Source organism: Pagrus pagrus (assembly GCF_965226575.1).
Source record: "Pagrus pagrus genome assembly, chromosome: 9".
NCBI lineage: Eukaryota > Metazoa > Chordata > Actinopteri > Spariformes > Sparidae > Pagrus > Pagrus pagrus.
Window position 1 is genome coordinate 27,023,129 of NC_140193.1, and position 20,751 is coordinate 27,043,879.

Here is a 20,751-nt window from a genome sequence, read left to right on the forward strand (position 1 = left end):
GCCAGGCAGAGAATGGGGTACAGCCAGAGGAGAATCGGTTGCAGAGCCAGACGTTCTGGAGGAATAAATGTGGAGTCACATCAGGTTCTGCTCTGATCTGGAGCTCTTTACCAATGGGAGGACAGCTCAGAGAATATTTTTTAACTTTTGGGATTAAAAAGTGGATTTATTTTCACTCCTGACTGCAGCAGTGATCTTCTACAGAAAATTCTGTAATGTTGACTGCTGCCTGGAGCTGGAGGGAAGATGTATCTGATGTGATTCAGGCACAAATGTTCACAGATTAGATAATGTTTTAGTTTTATTCATGTTACATTTAGTCTCATTCGCTGACTTCTTTCCTCACTCTAGTGACAGTTGAATGAAACACATTGTTACCTTGAGTAAACTTTCTCTGCATTTGAACATGGTTGGGAACATTTGGGATAACGGAAGTACACAACTCAAGAAAATGCAAAAGTTGCAAAAAAACCCTACATCTGTTACATCTAAGGTAAAAGTCACCATCCTTGATTTGCAAATATATCCTTAAATCCAATAAAGATTAGGTTGATCTTCCAGTTCTGACCAGGGCTTTTACCAACATGGCCTGTATGGGGTTACAGATGGTTATGTAAATACCAAACTGTGTTCTGTACCCTGGCATTAGGGTTGGTATTGTTAGTGAGATAGTTTGCCTGCCATGTTAGCTTTAATGACTTATATTAGAGCCAATAAACACACTGTTGACTAGTTTGTGTGTGCGTTTGTGTGTATGAACATATTCGAATGAGGTCTCCTCTTTGGCCTACTGTTGATGTGTGTGTACATCTGTGTGCATGTGTGTGTGTATTTGTGTGTGCACCATAGAGCTCTTTTACTGTAAAATACCATTCACGTAAACATTTATGCAATTCTAACTGAAAACAGAGAAACATACAGGGATTGCATCAAAAGAGTGAAACAGATGCATCCAAAAACCCCAGAAAACACACATAAAACAAACTGTTTAATCATGACAGAGTTTCTTTGTGTGATTGTATAAAGGGGGGTTGTCACTGTGAAAAGTGAAACACATTAATTTTACTTCATGTTAATGAAAAAAGGAAAATATGACCAGATCGAGAGGCAAATCTCTTTGTGAATAGCTCAGTCTCTCGGAATTACACCACAGGGAAAACAGGAACGCTGTCATCCAAATTGAGTTTGTCTGCGTGACTTCTAGTTTCTTTGGTGGGCTGTCAGGGGGGGAACTGCAGGAATGGTGGAGAGAAGGGGGTTCATATCCAAAGAGACAGTCATTATTTTTCATGTCACAGGGAATAAATGAGGGCTGTCAGGCAGACTAATGACTGGCTCTCTGCTGTGGTGGAATCAGGAGAAAGTCTCCGTCTAGCGATGTCAGTCATTTTGTGATGGGCTGCGGCGCTGATGGATGGTAGGATCTGGCTCTGATTACACGCTGCACTGGCATCCACTCATCCCCCGATCCCTTTGTTATTTTGGAAACAGGGAGTAAACACACATGCAGTAGACACACACACACACACACACACACACACACACACACACACACACACACACACACACACACACACACACACACACACACACACATACACACACACACTCTCTCTCTCTCTCTCTCTCTCTCTCTGCAGTCTTCATCAGTTCTGACACTTTCCTCAGACCTCAGCTCAGTCAGCAGCTGTGTGGCGGAAACCCCCGGAACACACAGCACGTCTGCTTCCCAGAAAACTACACACAACCCTCTCAATTACTCTTTTGTCATCATGCTAAATGGCTAATAATGACTTTGAAGAACACTGTAATGACAAAGTATGTATGATTGCTACCTCCTAAAATACAACATTCAGACTGAGCAGATGCTTTTGCTGTGGCTTTTATTTTGTGTTTAACTATGGGGACATCTTTCTCATGACAGAAAGCAACAACATGTATGTCAACTGTGTGGACCCATTTGGTTGTATCAGTTACAGTAATGTGAAGTGTGCATAGAGTTTTTCACTCACAGGTTTTGAGATATCTGCTGCCATGAGATGTGTGGCTCCACAATGATACAATAAGATGAATATAAGTTTTGTTGATGCTGGTCACAACATTGAGCTTAGTCTAGTTGGACACTTAATGGAACGTAGTAATCGTGAATTTGAATAGCAGTACTCACACCTGTCTGCTGTCGACTCGTGTTATGAGGTCATAAAGTGAATTATCAAACTAAATGTGAAATAAATGCTGTTAAACATTTATTCAAAACTCAATTCGATAAAATCACAGCAATATGACATTAATTAAAATTGAATTGGCAATATTCCCGTTGAATTGAAGGAAGTGTTCTTTTGCTCTGTTGTATGTCTGTGTCTCACCCTGTCTGCCCCCGACACTCCTGTCCTGTCAGCACTACAACAGGCAATGAGACAAGGTGCTGAAACAGACCGGCTCCCAGAGGGACCCCGCAGCCCCCACTGCAACACACACACAAGCACACACACACACACACACACACACACACACACACACACACACACACACACACACACACACACACACAGTTGAATCTGATTGACAGTATACAGAGAAGTCTCCTATAAAAAGCATAGAGACATCAAGACACAGAATAAAACATAATGGTCTATCACTTATGTTTTAATGATGAATTATTTTGTAATTATGATGGCTGTAATGGTGTCTGTAATACTCTAAAGTTATATTAGTGTTTAAAGCATTTTTAACATTTTATATCTGCAGACATTCCTCAAAAACAAGATTACAGTGACATTTTTCTATTCATTTCTTATTGCAACTTCCTCATCCCTCCACTTCATGCTTCATTTGTATTGAGTAGACTTCTTTAGTTTTTTTATGTTACTCATCTTTCATCTGTTGCTGGTGCTGTTACACTTATTACACACATATGATCAAAACATTTCATCTTACATTTTATTTAATCCTAATTATTATGAATACAAACAATAATTGTAATTTATTAATGAGATAATTTTAGGTATACCTTTTGGGTTCATCAATCAAATTCTGGAAATGTTTGCCTACAGAATACTAATGTATAATTATACAGTATATAATCATTTTCCTCATCTTTTATGAAAATCACCAGTGGACACATTACCTATCCTTCTTTAAAATCAGGTCATAAGCATTTGAAATATTGCTTGATATAAAAAAGAGAAATTGACCTGCAGTCCTTCACCATGCTTTTATAACACAGACGATCACAAAGGAGAGGAGCAGGAGGGGAAAACAGTGATGCTCTCTGTGCCTCTGTGCTCGTTGACGCTGCATCTTCGCTGCATGCGGCTGTCAGGTGACCTCGGACATGTCAGTGACATCATGTCAGCAGCTCTGACACATCTCACTCAGCCTGAAGATCTGTCCACATGTACACGTATATTTCTTAAAACAAAGCCTTTTTGGCCTCGTACACATTTAAACGGCAGCTTTTAGAAAACTCCATCTGGGGTGAAGATATTCAGAGACTCTGTTATTGGTGTTTTACATCTGGACAGTCAGACACAGAGATTTTTGGAGATGAAGATGCAGATACACACGATTATCAGTATTTGTAGCGTCATTAGCAAATGTGAACTTGAAGTATATGTTATGATATTGGAGTATTTGAGTTTGAACGGCGACGGAATAGATGTTATATTGTTTGACTTTATATTTGGACACAAACAGACATTGAAAATGCAATGACGGAAAAAAGAGACAAAAAACGTCTGTTTACAATTTTGCTGACAATTTCTGAAACGGTGCTAAAATAGAAGTTTTTTTTTTTTTTTTTTTTAAAACCTTGTTTCCAAAAATACCCATGTATGTGTGGACTAGGCCTGAGTCCCTGTCGGCAAACTGTTGCCAGCAATACAAATCAGATGCCTCTTCTGGGAGTGGAAGTGTCCATGCATGTGGTTGGAGGCACATATTTCCAGAGTTCATGCTTGTTGGTGAGAAAAAGCATCAAGAGGAACTAGAGATTTCTGGTAATCATGTGTGATTACAGTGTATAAAGTCTCCTGCTGCCTGATGAAGCTAAACAGACTGTCAGGGGCCACCTGGTGGAAAAACTAAATCAGTGTTGACACTTGTGCTCTGAGGCTAGACATCCTTGTGCATAATTTATGAATACAGAAAAAAGAACTCTCAGATACTGTAAGTGAACTGTGAATTTGTAATCCAATCTCTCAAATTCACAAGCGCTGAACCATGTCAGTCTTTTGATGCAGAGAGCAAAAATACACTTGATCTGTGTGAGGCATCACACACAGTTTACACACAATATATTAGCGCTAGTACCAACAGAGATGTGATATATACAAAATATTATGTCTGTTGATATTTATTCAGAACTGACTTATGAGTGTTGAATCTAGATTCAGTATATAATTGTGCTGATTTCTGATGTCCATGAATTGCTTGTTTTGTCCAGTCAATAGCCCCAAAATATTCCATTGTCAATGACATAAGAGAAGAGCGTCCAGAACCAGAATGTCCACTATTTCTGCTTCATAAATTACTTAAACAATCATCAAACATGTCAATTTTCCAACTTGTTGATTTATTTTCTGTTGATGGATTGAATATTTAGCTCATCAGTTTGGCCCACATTGAATACATTTTTAATTCTGATATACCGGTATGTCATTTAAAATCTCACTAGTGATATTATATTGGGATAAATTGTCTAGAAAGTCAATTTAAAGAGATGTTTATTAAATGAAATAATCTGATGATTTAAACCGGGGCTGCCCAAAGTGGGGCCTGCGGGACAAAGTTGGCCCATCATGTCAATCGTAATTTGAATCATAATATTGTCCTGGCAAAAAAAATCTTCAGCTTTTGTTAAGTCATAAAGACAGGAGAGAACACAATTTACAGCAGATTTAGAAAATGGATAACCAGATTTTTTTTTTTACCTGTCTTTAGGGCTTCCGTCGTAAATACACACGGCACATAGGTGCTTTTGACTTGCAGTAGTCCACCATTCAGTTACAATTTTGGCTCTCCAAGGAAAAAAAGTTTGGGCACCCTGATTTAAACCAATAAATATATGAATAAAAATGTGAAAATATATTAACTGAACAGCTGACTAATAAAGGTACTTAATCACCCTAATGAAAAAAAACTGCAGCATTGCCCTTTATGTCTGAAACAACCACTAATAATAAAATAACATCTACTTTAGTGGAAACATTAAAGCAGAATCTATACAACTGTCTACTAACCTATGGTATATACTGTTGAATTGCACAACCTGAAGAACTGTAGGTGGGCACGAACATTTCATATAGAAATCCCATACATATATACTGTATGTAGACAAAAAAATCATTGACATGACACGTACACTCTGTTTCTCACATGCACAGACACACAGATTAGTAATGAAATCCAGACTGTCCTCGGGGAAGCAAACATTGCTCTACACAAAATACCCTGTCCTGAATGTTTATTATGCTTGCCGAGGCTTCCCACTCTGAGAACAGCGGGCCGGTGAGGGAGTGACGCTGCAGGCTGTGTGCGGTCGGCCCGACAATTCAATCACTGACACATTCTCTGCAGCGCACTGTATCACACTTTATTATTTTTCATCCCTGTGGCCAAATTTTATACTTCGACTCATCTGTCTGTACATCTGGTTGTTTGTTCATCCGTCCTTGCATTTGCTCTTTTCTTTGTCTGCCTGTTCTCCACTCCATCTGATTTATCCATCATTCATTTGTCTGTCCATTCAGCCAACACGTCGCCTGTTTGTCAAGGTAGCTGTCATTCTACTAGCTGTCCATCCATCCATCCATCCATCCATCCATCCATCCATCCATCCATCCACTTGGGTGGTGGACGTCCTGTGGACTCCAAATGTCTGCAGTGTCAGAGGGGAGATCCTGTCTTTCAGCGTCAGGATCCTGAGTCCAGAAAACACACACACACACACACACACACACACACACACAAACACACACACATATCTCTGGCCCCTCACTCAGCAGCACCCCCTCCACCCTCCCATCATGCATTGCCTGGCTGTATTATGACAGGTGGAGTGTCGATCGCCACCAGCATCAGCTCCGGAGGGCTGCTGCAGAAAGTTGCTGCTTGTTTGCCCGTGTGAAAAAATATTAAAATGTATGTTTTGAAGTTATACTAATGTTGCATGTATATATTTACATATTCTCTAGAAATGTAAGTGTAGTTTGTGTCATGGCTGGTCTGATTGAAGAAGATGGAGAGGTCAGAAGGAGAGAAAAAGAATGAGAAGAAAGAAAGGAAGTAGATGAAGAGACCGAGGGAAGGATGAATAGATGATAGTGGAACAAGGCAGAGGAAGAGGTAGAAGACAGTCGGGACAATTATCAAGAAGAAGGTGAAAAAAAGGATTAAAGATATGGAGTCGGGGTGGAGGAGGTGCAGCAGCAGCAGGAGGTGCAGATGAGGATGAAAAATGAATCACCCCGATGGTGAAAGGAGAGCAGATTTGCGATGAAAGCACAGGGTCTTCACTCATCACCTGGACCGCCTCTCACGCCTCTCCGGAGATCAGACTGCTGAGTTTCTGTTTCTTCTTCTCAGCTTCAAACTGAGTGATGGACAGTTTTTAACACTTTAATTCCCACTGAAACAAAGACTGAAGACCACATTTACTCTCTGAAGTCCATCAGTATACAACAGTTACATCATGCTGCAGAAGGACTCAGAAGTCAGAATCAGCAGCAGAATGTCCCATCCTCATTAACCCAGAGGGCTTCAGTTTAAGCCATGTTGATGATTGATTTTACTGTACATTGAATTATTTACATATTCATATTAATCAAATATGTTGACCCGTGTGTGAATTTCTACATTTCTGACTTTGGTGCCCCTGATGAAGTATTAAAAAAAAAATATCACACAATGGATCATAGATGAATGCATATGTCTTAATATGTGGATTCATATTAATTCATTAATGCATATGAACTGCAGTAGTTTTCACTTCTCTCAGTGCTAAACAAACAAGAACCAACCACAATATTTGTTTACAATAACTTCAGGGTAGAAAACCACCAACCAATTTTTGTTTTCATGATGTTATTTCAAAGTGTTTCTCGTTCATCTAAAATTATTTTTGATGCTTTCGTATTTCATTAGTAACAACACTTCAATCACTGATATCAGGTTGGAGGCCTAATTTTCCTTTTGAGCCACGGACTGAAGTGAATGGCAGCTTGAATTTACCCCAAACCAGCAGTTAGTCTGACCAGTGGTGAGATGTCACTGTTGGGTATTTGTCAAACCGCCAGTTGTTCACCAAGAAGTGTTGCTGTTGTTAGCACAGTGTCACAGTGAGCTGGTCAATAGCAATTATATTGTAATGAGTTTTGCATCTTTAAAACTATTCTGACAGTACAGACTCTATACTATCAGAGTAGTTTGAAAAATGCAACAATCATTAAAACAAATTACAGAACATTTATGTAAAGATGCCCTGTGGGGGTAAGTTGTGTTATGAAGCTGATACTGTGTAACAATGGATGGAAACACAGGTGTCATTTACACTGGGGAAGCTGGGGACATGGCTGATTGTGTCCTCGGAACCTTTGACACGCATATTTGCTAAAAATGTTTTAAAAAAAATAGCTTTCACCACAAAATGATAACTAATAAATGAGAATGCTTTGCCTTACAGCAGCACCTGCAGTTGAAACTGGTTGCTGCTGATTCTGGTGCAAAATTAAAAAATATGTACCCTACACTATAAAACAAAGCTAACAGCTAAACCTGTTTAGGGTAAGTGTTAATGTTCATTTGATGACAGATGTGAGCAGCATGTACTGTAAAATCAGAATGTGATACAGAGGACCGACTGATAGAACATATTAAGATCAAGAGCATCACTGTGTATATATAAAAGTGGTTAGGACATAAAGTGAAAGAAAAGGTCTTTAACACATGTGATTTTAGGCAAATATAATGAGGGAGGGGATTGGTGATTGGTCCCCACCGCCTTTTCAAAACAAAGTGTTCGATGTAAACATGACTTTTTTTTAATTACAAGAAAACATGGCAACTTTAATGGTGCATTTTGCCCTGCTTTATATTTATATTAACATGAGCACTTCTGCAGAAAAATGATTTTTCTTTTTGTCTATTAAAAGAAGTTTTAAGGTCACTTTTGTCTCCTAATTGTGTCAATGTTAGCACAGCACATATGTTTTCTACTGATGGGACATCAATTTCTATTGCTTTATATACTGTGAAAATACATTTACTCAACCTAGACTGACAAAGGTTATTTGAATGTACTAATGCAATTAATTAACTTATTTACAAATATTACATTTTAATGGACAATGACTTTAAACTGCAAACAGCTGTTGTTTTTGCTTTTCAAACTGCCTTCTGCCACCACTGTACACTTAAATGTTTCATTATTGGTGACTCTCCGACTAGAACCTTTAGTTACACACTCACACGCATGCACACACACACTTGATATAAGGAAAGGGATTTCTCTCAGACAAAGAAGAGAAGAGGAGGAGGCAGAAGAGAAGAGATGACGAGCAGGAGGACCAAACTCTATTGGGTGGCCAGGAAACAGGAGCTGAAGACTCTCTCTCACACACACACACACACACACACACACACACACACACACACACACACACACACACACACACACAAACACACACACAAACCCATCTCCCAGCAGTCAGGCTCTACTCCACCGACCAGATCTCCCATCACCCAGGCGTGAGAGCACATACCGGCTCAGGTCTCTAAATCTGACGCACCAAAGAGCTCAGCCTCAGCGCCTCGGGAAATAATAATGAATATGGAATGATAGTCTGTATTTTGTGCTGCAAATGCAACCAGATGCAAAAGGTGGAGGGAAAAAAATCAGGAGCAGATGTTGGTAACTTACAGAAACAAGAGGTCTCAGGGACTGAGAGCAGCCAGTGTGCCCTGCAAACATATTGTAACCCTACCCTGCGTGTAGTATAATCACTTATAGTATGTATATCGCCACTTTGTAATGAGGGAAGGTATGGAATAGAGGAGATCTGCAGCTGCTCCCTGGGAAAGCTCAGTTGTTAAGGAAACTGCCAGGCTAGACACAACACCCCCCAATTAACATGGAGACCTCAGACAATGAGGAAACCGCACATGTCTGACACATTTCTATAGCCTACTGTACATGTGGTGGTGGGAGGGTGTGTATTTGCATATCTTCTTCTATATTCTGCACAGGCCTCAGATATTCATACAGAACAGAGCAGGCAGCTGGAGTACAGCTCAGTAAGAGAAGAGAAGGTCCTGTGTAGTTTTCAGATGAAAGACCCAGAGGCCTCTCATGCAGCTGTCACTGGCCTGTCTGCTGTGTGACTCGATGGTGTATCTTCACTGTACCTCTTTTGCTTTATTTGTTATATTGTTTTATAAGTATTGTGATTTTTAAATGTTGTTTATTGTATATGAATTCTAATCAGGGCGTCATTGCAAATAGAGGTTGCTCTCGATGGCCTTCCCTGTTTTAAATAAAATAAAGGTGATCATTTATGCAACTGTCTACAAGATCCCTGTTTTTGCTTTTAGTGTACTTTTCATCTACCTCTGTGTGAATAGTGGAGAAGAGCTGAGTTATAAAAAAGAGAGCCACCAGACAAGTGAAAAGGCAAATCAGTTGGAATTCAAGATACACAAATACTCAAAGTTTAAATCTATAACATGGAATAGATGAGAGTTTCTGAAATGAATACACATGTGTTATTTGTTGGCTGTACACCCAGTCAGACTAACTCATTTTGAAATAAAAAAGCTGGAATTAAATGAAAATATGAATGAGGTTAAATGGAAAAAACAAAAAAGAAAGAAAAATATGCACAAACACATTGCACAAACAAGCATAATAAAATAACTTTTGGTCATTACAAGCTAAGATTAAAAAAAAGTGTATTGAAATATTTCACAATTTTATGTTGATATTAGTGTTTATCTCTCCTTATATATTACATACATATTTAATTATTTTGAATTTTATAATTTAAAATGTTAGAATTAGGATATAATTGTCGGTGAGGGAATTTAACGGTCATTTACCCAGGTACTGTACAATTTTAAAGTACTTGTACTTGTTGAGTATTTCCATGTTCCATACTTTAGTTACTAGTTGATTTACTGATTAAATGCTTCATCAGAGCTACATTACAGTTTTTCTCAATTGCTAAAACACAATTTCTGAAACCTTGCACCATTTTCTGAAAACATTAAACACAAAACCTCAGCTTCAAGCACTATTTACAAAACCTCTGACTCCTCGTGCAAAATGAAACTTTCACCTCAAAACAGATTTACCTGTGCTCAAAACCAAACACTGCTCTCAAATCATAAACAAAGCGTTCAAAATGATATACACTATCAAGCAGTCGGTAAACAATACACCAAAAAATAGAAAACACGTTGTTCAAAACATATAGTTCTCAGGGGAAGTACATTTTTAATCTCAAAACAAATTTCATATTTTTCCGTCATTGTCTTTTGATGAATGAAACCATGTTCTATCATAGTAGCTCAAAATTCATCAGAAATTATACTCTGCTTTGCTCTTTGCAATTTTTTTGTTCTTCCTCTTCCTTGTACCCCTTTTTTTACAGTATTGTACCCTGCATCTCACAAACGTGTCCTTTGTTTCTGTGATACTGTAATTCTTGTTTTTTGTTGATATGAACCTGCAACCAGTCAAAATCTATTGAGCAGTCAGTACTGTAAACAAATGTAAAGCACAATGTTCAGGGCCAGGCAATTTGTTTCTTCCATCCATTCTTAGACTTTCTCCGTCCCACCTTCAACAACCTGTTTGCTCTCTGAACTGGCTTATATTGGTTGTTTCACATGATTTGAAACAAATCAATTTTGAGTGGTTGTGTTTAATCAATGACATGTGTTCTCTATTTGTATTTGATTGTTGCCACTTGTGTTTACCAGTATGGGTGACATGTGCATTAGAGTGCAGAATGTGTTTTGAGAATGAGAATGTGTTTAGAGTTCTGTCTAAGTGAGATCTGCAAATTGTGTTTTACCATGTGAAATGGTTTAAGGTATTAACAACAGACTGCACAATTAGCTAAATGGCTAAAAGGCAACTGCGAACTTTGTTCAGCCAATGGGTTTTAGTGTTTTAGCAACTGAGAAAAACTGTAATACATTTTTTTATTAATTTTTTAAAATTAACAATCGGATTTGAAAAAACAAAACAAAAACAAAACACAAACAACAACCACTGATTCTTATAAACCAGTTTTACCAAACTAATATTTCAACTCGATATAACTATGTATAAGTATGACATTTGGGAAAGGAAACGTTTTTAAGACTTGCTTGTCGTATTAATTCACATGATTTTGTCTTTCACAGTCTTATGTATTTATATAATAATGATAATTTGGAGTGTGTTAATCACATGTACAATAAATGAGTAAAAAACGACGAAACATTCTGCCCTCATTACTGTAAACGTCTCTGTACGTTTATCCCTTTTGTCCTTTCTAAACCACCGTAGTATGACGTCATAATCCAAGATGGCGCTCCCCGTGCGGACTAACTTGAAGCATCTCCTCGGATTCATTCAGAAGTTTAATTCCCCGAAAAGATTCCTCTGTGCGGGGCTTCGTGCGGGAAACAAGGTACGTGCTGCGGTGGAATACTCTCTGAACTGTGGCGTTTGGTGTGTCAGCTCGAAGGAGAGACACACACACTGACACTCACTGACACACACACTGACACACACTGAGACATATTGCACTCCCTGTCTCCCACTGGAACACAGCTAAATTCAGTTAGCTTCACTTTTTCACAGCTTCATTCCTTTAAGTTGTGACTTAAATCATTTAAACTCTTGCTCTTGGTTTTATGTCTCTTCGTGCTGGAGGTCATCTACTTCATTGGTCTTGTAACTATATGAAGTGCCAGTAGCCTTTGGCAGATGTGAGAACACACTGGCTGTTTGTAAAGGAGCATGCCAACACGTCAGCTGGTAATTTTCCCAATATATACAGATGAGATGTCGTCTGTGATGCCCCTGATTAGCAACGCTGTTTACCAGACATGCTAATGGAGGCAGACTGTGAAGCAGGCCCAGACATGAGATGAATGGACTTAAAGTATAGTTAGCCTATTCTTGGTGCACTATCACCTTGACGTGGTGTTATGGCAGGTTGATGTCTTCTTTGATGCTTCAGTTGACAGTATCTTATTCTCAGTGGTGGTTGTTGAAATGTTTGGAGTTACCATTACACACCAGTCTTTGTCAGTAAGGTCATATCCTCAACCCAGGTGTGAATTATTAATCCCTTCATCACAGACTGTATAATAGGTTCTACAGATAAACTGGGTGGGCCAGTAGATCAGCTGATATTAGTTTGTAGCAGATAAACTGGTTTCTAAGTATATGCCTGCCAACTGATGAGTGACAAAACATGGCAGTATCTAAAGTCAAAGATGAGACCATGTCACCATGACATTGTTTATCCACCAGACCACACTGACTCACTTGTTTTTCAACAGTAAACATCTTGGTTACATTGCAATAAAATATATTCGTTTAGACTTTAGAGAATGCGCACACAACACGATACAGGCCAGTGTGAGCTTCAGTGCAAGTGCAGAAGTTAAGATTAAAAATTAAAACGCATCACACAGATCTTGTCAGGTACAACGTGCTTTACTCATCAAACGTGTTTGGTACAAAGTCTATCCTTTTCATGCTTCCACTATTAAAGACTCAAGATTAATTTGTCATTATGTAATAAATTATTGTATAATTATTTTTTGTTGTAATTCTCTAAGCTACATACACACTAAAACAAAAATCTGTACACGCTATTGAATAAATATTAAGTAGGTGTTGGTGACTGTTGATGATGAGTTCAGGAGTCTCTCAGCCTGGAGAGTGAAGCTGCTCTGTAGTCTGGTGGTACAGCAGCAGATACTTCTGTATCTGTTGTCAGATGGCAGCAGGGTGAACAGACTGTGGCTGGGTGAGTGTTGTCTTTTAGTATTTTTGGGCTCTGTGCAGACATCTCACTTCACTGATGTCACTAATGCTCTGTAAATGGTACCAGTGATGTTCTGGTGGTTTGTTTATTTATCCCTCAATAATTTTTTCCCCCAGATATTTCAGGATACTTTGCCAATTTCTAACTGTATTACGTGTGTCTGTGTCTTGTTGTCTTTATTGGTAGCCCAGTGGGGGTTTAACATTCACAACTGGCTGACAAAATCAGTTCATCAGTGATTGGCTAACTGCTGACAAAGCATGAGAAAAAAATTCTGGTCAGTCACGCAGAAAACCTGTGGTTATGGCTGTTCTCTGGAGTTGGAGAGTATTGTTCTGAGCTCTTTATCAGGCAAATGTTATGTTTCCCTGGTGAAGAGCTTGCAGATTGAAACTTTGCACAAATTATGACTTTGGTTCTTGGAAATTTCCGTGTACGTCTGCTTCTTCTCCTTTGTTTTTTCATCTTGCAAGTGTACCTAACCTTAGTTGTGATGTCCACAGTATTCTCCTTTTTGCTTTTTATTTTGTGTCGACAGACCACCACCAACACCAGCTGAGTGCGAGAAATCATAACATGCAAAGTTTCTTCTTGGCAGGGACTAAAAGTGCTTCAGCAAATATGCAGTGGAAAAAATAGCGCTTTTAGGGTTAGTCCATTGCTTTCAAGCGTAACAGTCTCTTCAAACTGTAACATACGTAGGGAATACTTGTGGATTTGTAGCAGGAAGTTTTGGTATTTAAAACAGCTGCATTTAGTTTGACATCAGAAAGTGTTTTCAAAGACTGAAAAACCTCAACTGCAACTGTCAGCTTTGGTGTCAGTTGCTCTTAATCAAACAGTTTTTTTTCCCTAGAGTTAAGATGAAAGCAAACATAGTTCTGCCCAATCCCTAGGGGAAAGGCATTCTGGGAAATGGAGGAAGTTGAACTAACTATGGTAAGTTGAAGCACAATGTGTTTCTCCATAAAAACAATTACATAACATCACAATAACATCATCACAAGAATTGGATGTCTTTGATTATATATTGATTATATTTGACTTGAGCTGGCTTAGGCTTTACAAAGCCACACGATGACGTTATCATTCATCATGAGGATCCTGCATGAGTTTGAATCACACCTTTTGGATAATTTTGAGGATCTCCTTCCCAGCTGAGTGACACATCACATTATTAGTTGTAATTTTTTAAGTATATTGAATGTATTTTGTGCATTTTCTTTTCCTAGTCTGGCATGTGACATCATACCATCAGTAACACTCCTTGAGTGTACATTTTTATTTCAGTGGATTCAAGAAAATGACTAAGCAATAACTCAGCCGAGCATTTCCTATCATTGCACGGCTGCCTTGGAGAAGCAAATGGGGTGTTAAGGCAAACAATGAGTCCCCTGGTACATGTAAGAATAACCAGTCCATTTTAGTACAACTACGATGCTAATTATTGAGCTGTTCTTGCATTACGGTGCAGTTAAAAACCTCAACCGTCTGCTCAAAGACCTGTTGCTGGTTGATGTACGAGCTGTAATACAGTACGCGCGTTCACTGCCGTCCCGTCTGTATTTTGTTAAGGCAAAGTCTCTGGAGAGGCTGGAGAGGTGTGCGACGAGAGGGGAGGAAGGGGTGGAAGCGAGGGACTCAAAAAGCATCACAGCAGTGCTTCATTACCAGCAATAACACCAGAAATGAAGTGTTGGTTTTCATTTGTTTTAATTTTCTCCAAATGTGGAAGGCTGAGTGCAAACACCAGCACACTCACAATGCCCTGAGGTGTGATGTGCGTCAAACAAGACGCTTTTTGGAGGTTTTTCTGCACTGGAAAATGTGTTTCAAAAGTGACTGAACCTCAACGGACTGACACAAAGATGAAGTGTGACCTCTGTCAGATGCTTTGAATTTCGAGAGAAATGTTTGTGAGACAACTGTGGATTGCTTTTCAAAATCTTGTCACTTGCAGTTAGGATTTGCTGGTAATGTCTACATATAACTGCAGATATCAGTGAGATTACATGTAGTAATTTGACAGCAATGAAACATTGCAGTGCTGGCTGAGTGACGTGACTTTTTTTTGCAGCAGATTAAAAGATATCACAGCTATTTTCACTTCATAGGTGAATAGTTTGTTCTTGGACTGCCTCGTTGTTGTCATTACTGATAAGTCAGTTAATTAAATAAGATGTCATTATAATGGCTTTGGCTTTGAAAGACATGGGAAATGCTGGGAAGGTCTAATAAAAGACTATTGAGTTGTATTACGGGAAATATAGGTTCCATTAGTTATTTTTACTTTTATTGCTTGTCTCATGATTTCCCCAGCTTTATGAAAGAGCAGTACTAAATTGCCTTTACAGCTGGGGTTGGTAAGAAACCAGCAAGAGCAAGCTAAATTTTAAAGGTATTCAATCAAAAAATTCACCCACACCTGCAGGCCTCCCTCCAGAGCCACTCCTCCAAAATACCTGAACGCTCACTGCCCGACTGCCCCTTAGCGCTTGCTGGCTTTTTTGTCTAATAAATTCATAAATAAACAACTATGTTAAATCCCACAATCATATAAACACAAGCAAAAATAGTGAAAATGAACATACCTCCGTTTGAAAAAGCTACCCTGCTTGACTGTTACTCCTTACTTTGTGTGCTTTGTGCTAAATTGGTTAGCTGTTGCTGTTTAGGACATGCACCTGAATGTACCATGAAGTCCCTCCTAGCATTGTGGAAGACTGATCATGTAAAGTGCGTGCAGGCAGGCAGGTATGTAGGTTGACCAAGATGTAGCATGTTCAATCTTTTCATACAAGGTGAATGACACAATTAGATGGGCTTATAGAGGCCTGTGGCGACAACACAACCATTTTTTTTTTTTCAGTCAGAGAATTACATTTATTGATTGCCACTTGGTATGTTCAGAGATTTTCTAAACAAAAACAACTTCTAGGATAACTTACCAACCATAGCTTTAACTTTATGCAGTGCCCAAAATAACATACAATTCAAGTCATATTAATTCACATGTTTTACAATATTCGGTATCTTTGCCAAATATTAATTAACTAATAACTTCTTAATCTTTGAGGCACTGCAGTAATTAATTTAGCGTAACAAGCAAAATTAGCCGTGGAAGTGTTTGCTTAGAATCGAGAGGTGTGTACTCTCTACAACCCTGCTGCCTTACACTAACCTTCAGCCTCATGTCAACTGTGAATACAGGGCTCCTGATCCGTCCAGCCATGCCTTGCCTGTGGTCCTGTTATTGACTGATATCAGTCATGTCAGCCCTGGGCTCCAGGAAAGAGGAAGTGACTTCTAATGTGCCTCTCTGTTCTCCTCTGCTCCAAATTCACTTACTCGGGTGTCAGCTAAAACCATTAGAGCCGCTCCCGCACCACATGGGAGAGGCAGGCGAGAGCAAGGAAACATGGCCTCCCCTTTGAGGATGTTCATTAACTGCCCTATTTATTTTCAACTGTCAGAAAAAGCCCGCTAATTCTCAACAGTCCCCTCCGTGTAATTAGGTCTGTCGTAGTCATTCTCCAGCCAGGGCCCTCACTCAGACGCTTTGCACATTACTTATTTCTTAAAACTATCCCATATGTCAACATATCCCTTTTTTCAAATTCAAATCTAGCTAAGTCGAATTACAGAATCAGCCTGTAGCTGTGCGCCCACAGTGGTGCCAGGGGAATCATGCTAGTTTTCCTGTGTTTTAGTCCGTGCCTGATCTAGCGCCTTTTACTGAACATCTGACATTTTTAATTAAAACGTACCAAGTATCTGGTATCGTGCCATTGAGCTGAGCTCAAGTCAACAGGCGCTGCCGCTGCAGGGGGAAATTACAGAGAGGCTGCTGGTGGAGGTTTGCCGTGAGTGCTACCATAATTACATATTGATAAATTTATGAAGTGTGCGCCAGTTATTTTTTGCTGTCTTGTGACTTTTATGTGTTTTTCGGGTATTATTAGCTCTCCTGTCAGTCATTTGTTTCCGGCAAGTGAAATAAAATTTAACATGTCCATTGTCAACACAGAAGAGGGAAGTGGTAGAATGAAACTATTTGAAACAAGTTGGAAGGACCCACTGAATGGAAACAAGTAGCTCTGGCATGAATGTGTTTATCTAACAGTGAAAAAAATTACCTATGAATTAAGCTAGTCTTGGCGTTTCCAGCTACACACAGCTGTTTTCCATGTAATCCTTGATATATTGTAGGCAAGACCTGAACGTACAGTAAAGTTTTAGTCTGTTATACTGGTTTTAATCTGATTTGTCCTCAGAAAGTTGATTAAACTGCTGTTTATCAGGCCTGATATGTAACTTGTTGATTTTAGATGACAGTCAGTGGCCCATGAGTGCTCATGTATTGTTGTGTATGGTGTGTGTCGTCCCACATGCCCGTGCCAAAACTGAATTTCCATTGCATTTACATTAAATTAAATTAAATGGACAATAAAGTATCTGAATCTGAATGAGTCATACAGAAGGCAAATACATACAAGCTTAAATTTCTTGTAGTGTAGGTGTAGTGTTACCATTCCTGAAAATGTATGTAAAACACCTATCCCAGCCCAACCCGAAGTACCTTCAAAGCTTTTGTTGAGCTATTCTGAGTACAGACATGGTTTTATTTTGTTTTTGAAAGCTTATAAACTGAATATTCCCCAAGGTGACAGAAGGTCTGTAAATGCTTCAAAAAAACAAAAAATAACCTCAAAATACTCCTGCCTAGGAGGGGCAATGGCTCACCATAGTTCATTTTCTTTATTTACAGTGACTTTATCCAAATAAAATAGTAAGAAAACAAGTGCTTACGTGGAAAAACAGCGTGTGTCAGTGTGAGTTCAAAATGCATAGAAGTACATAAACTTGCATAATTTCAAAGTTTAGGGCTTTAAAAACTGATGTTAGATCTCAAAGGCTACATGATGCATCAATCATCTATAGGGTAGCATGTAAATGGCTCAGTAGAGAGGAGAAAGAAGAGATAGTTGGTCATTTGTTTACATGATCACTCATTGGTTATTCTAGGCTCTAGGGCATAGAAGCTCCTATCTACTCAAATGAGCTGTCAATCGAACAGCTGTCATCTCATGATCTCTAGTGTTAACGGATAAATGCATCACCATTAATCAGTTTGCATGAATAGGATAATGAGAATCTATGCTTTCTCACGATGTATGGCAGGACTATACACTTAAATTAACCTGTTCACTTAGCTGTGATTGTTTTGTTTGGCAAACTAGCTGGACACGGACCTTGATGTTATTCTGGTGTTTATCTTGGGATTGTCAAAATGGACGATAGAATTCTCTCTGCCATGATAACTTACAGTGAATATGCACAGTATTATTGGTCTCAAGGAAAGTTTAACACGACTAAAATCAGGAAGAGCCATAATTGATCTTCTTACAGTTCGAGGTGTCCTGTCAACAATTTTACAGATGTCTCTTTTGTAATAATGGTACATGGGGAAAATTCTTTTTGGTCTACACGGGCAATTTTTTATTGCAATATCATGAGAGGCCATTGGGCAAAACTAGAAACCACTTGGACTTTCTGGATTGTATTACTGGTAATTGAAGTGCCCGTTTAATGGTTTTGATACAACAGCCTGCACTGTTTCCAACAGTTTGAAAATGATTGAGATTTAAATTTCCAAGAAAAACTTTTGAAACAGTAGATGACTATACAATCTTACAACTAGGTCCATTCAGTAGCTGTCCTGGAGCTTTCGATCATGAAACGATCTTCCACAGCAGATGGAGATTTTGCCCGTTCATGGAACTGTAGCTGTTCAGATATCTGCATCTTACCTTGAATAAATCTAGGAATTTCTCCGAGTTTAAACATTTTTGGAGACAATTTATATAATCGAGGTACACAGCTCAGGTCTAGTGTTATTTAGACATTTTAATGCAGAAATGTTACATTGTTTTTAGTAAGATGTTTTACAATGTGCTGTGGTATTTCTTTGGGTGTAACGTGTTGCACATGCTTACTCGTTGTGTATAATTACATCAGCAGGTAATGTGATACCTTATTTGATACAATATCAGTTGTCAGTGTTTGTCACTTCTCATAAACTAGAAAAGTCATTAAACGTTTAGTTTCTAACGAGCCAGATTACAGCTTCCTGTATTGAGTAGGCACAGCTCCTCTTGGTTATCTCCCCCCAGGCAGTATTGAAGTCTGGTTCCTTCAGAAGCTGCAGCCTGTTAGGGCTGGAGGCTGGAGCTGCCTCCCCTCCTGGTTATTTTTGGAGCACCGTCGGGCCCTGTCTGCGGGGAGTGCTGTTTTTGAAGGGCCTCCAGTACCATTAATCAGCCGAGGGACCCCACGGCGCGAGTGGGCCCCGAGCCCTGGCCCGCCACACTGCAACGTTCTGTTCCTGTACCCCCGCTCTCCGCACAGTGTGAAACTCAGAGGAACCTCATCAATCTCACCTGTCCCACACGTCAACCGCAGATTTAATCAAACGCTCCTTTTGGGCCTTCCCCTCTGCTCCCCCTCCAACACACTCACTGGGAGGAAAAAAGGAAAAAAAACTGCCAAAGTCTTGACTGGGCTATAGTCACACTTTTATTCTTATTTATTTTTTTTACCACATTGCCTCCTCCACCACTTTCTTTTTCTTTTTTTCCCCTTCTCCTTTCTTATCCACCACTGCATTTCTTAATTTTGTTGCCTGTGTGAGTGTGTTTATATGCATTCATGTGTGTGCATGTTTTCTCTGTGGTCATACGCACTTTGTTTCAAGCTGTGGTGTGTTCCCACATTGGCTAAACACACACATATGCACACATGCTTTTAGGGATAAAGGGGGGTAATACAGTAAACCCCATTTCCTACTTGATTCCTCACTGAAGTGCAGCTCTGCTGGTCGCCAGCGTTAACAGGTCCCAAAGCGAGAAAGAGACAGAGATGAAGAAAGATACAGAGGAGTGGGGGAAGGTGTGTCAAGGTGCATTTCAGCATGATGCCCGTGTTAATGGGGTGCGGGTGCCTAGAACAGAAGAGGAACACTGGATCTTGTGTGTCTGATGCCCAGCAGGAGAGCCATGGAAATCCTCCATCCATAGGCCCGTCTCGGTGCAGCCACGGTCAGTTCTGGAGCTTTTCCCCGGCCCACAAAGAGCTGATGGTAATTCACAGCGGGGCAAGCAGTGATGATCCCCGAGGTGGTTTTGAGATGTGTTGAAATTGGCGCGGTTAAATGGCGGTGACCGTCGGCCCCGCTCATCAGCCCCTTGGTGAGAGAGATGTCGGTGGGCCACTCCGGCACTCCCAGGCTCTGATATGATGTATGAGCCCCGAAAAGAAGCCCAGAACAGGCCCGAGAAGAGAAATCTACTGTTTTGGGGGTCCTAACTCAACTGAACCACGGCTGTGATTAATAATATTGAGAGGAATGGGAATGTAGTTCTGGACATGCCAATAATCATTGTGAGACAGTTCTGAGCTTAACATGTCCTTTCTACTGAGCATGCTTTAGCAACACCTTGAATGCAACCATTTTTTTTAGAAAGACAGCAACTGGAAGGTGAGTTACATTAAGCAAAAACAATCAACTACTGAATGAAAGAAACATATTAACCTATGAGCATGGTATTCAGGCAGGCCATGGGATTCATTTTAGGGGCCAGATTTATAAAAACTTGTCTAAAAGACGAACATGCAGTCTGCAGTTCAATTATGTGAATCTTGTGGG

At 39.6% G+C, this 20,751-nt stretch overlaps 1 protein-coding gene across 1 annotated transcript in view; it reads left to right on the forward strand.

Annotated features, from left to right (window-relative positions):
- Positions 1-11,569: 11,569 nt before the first annotated feature.
- Positions 11,570-20,751, forward strand: part of wars2 (tryptophanyl tRNA synthetase 2, mitochondrial) — a 29,905-nt gene continuing 20,723 nt past the window's right edge. The window contains exon 1 of the mRNA XM_084362925.1: positions 11,570-11,675. Coding sequence (XP_084219051.1) covers positions 11,571-11,675 — 105 coding nt within the window. The 5' untranslated portion in view covers position 11,570. The remainder of the gene's footprint in view (positions 11,676-20,751) is intronic.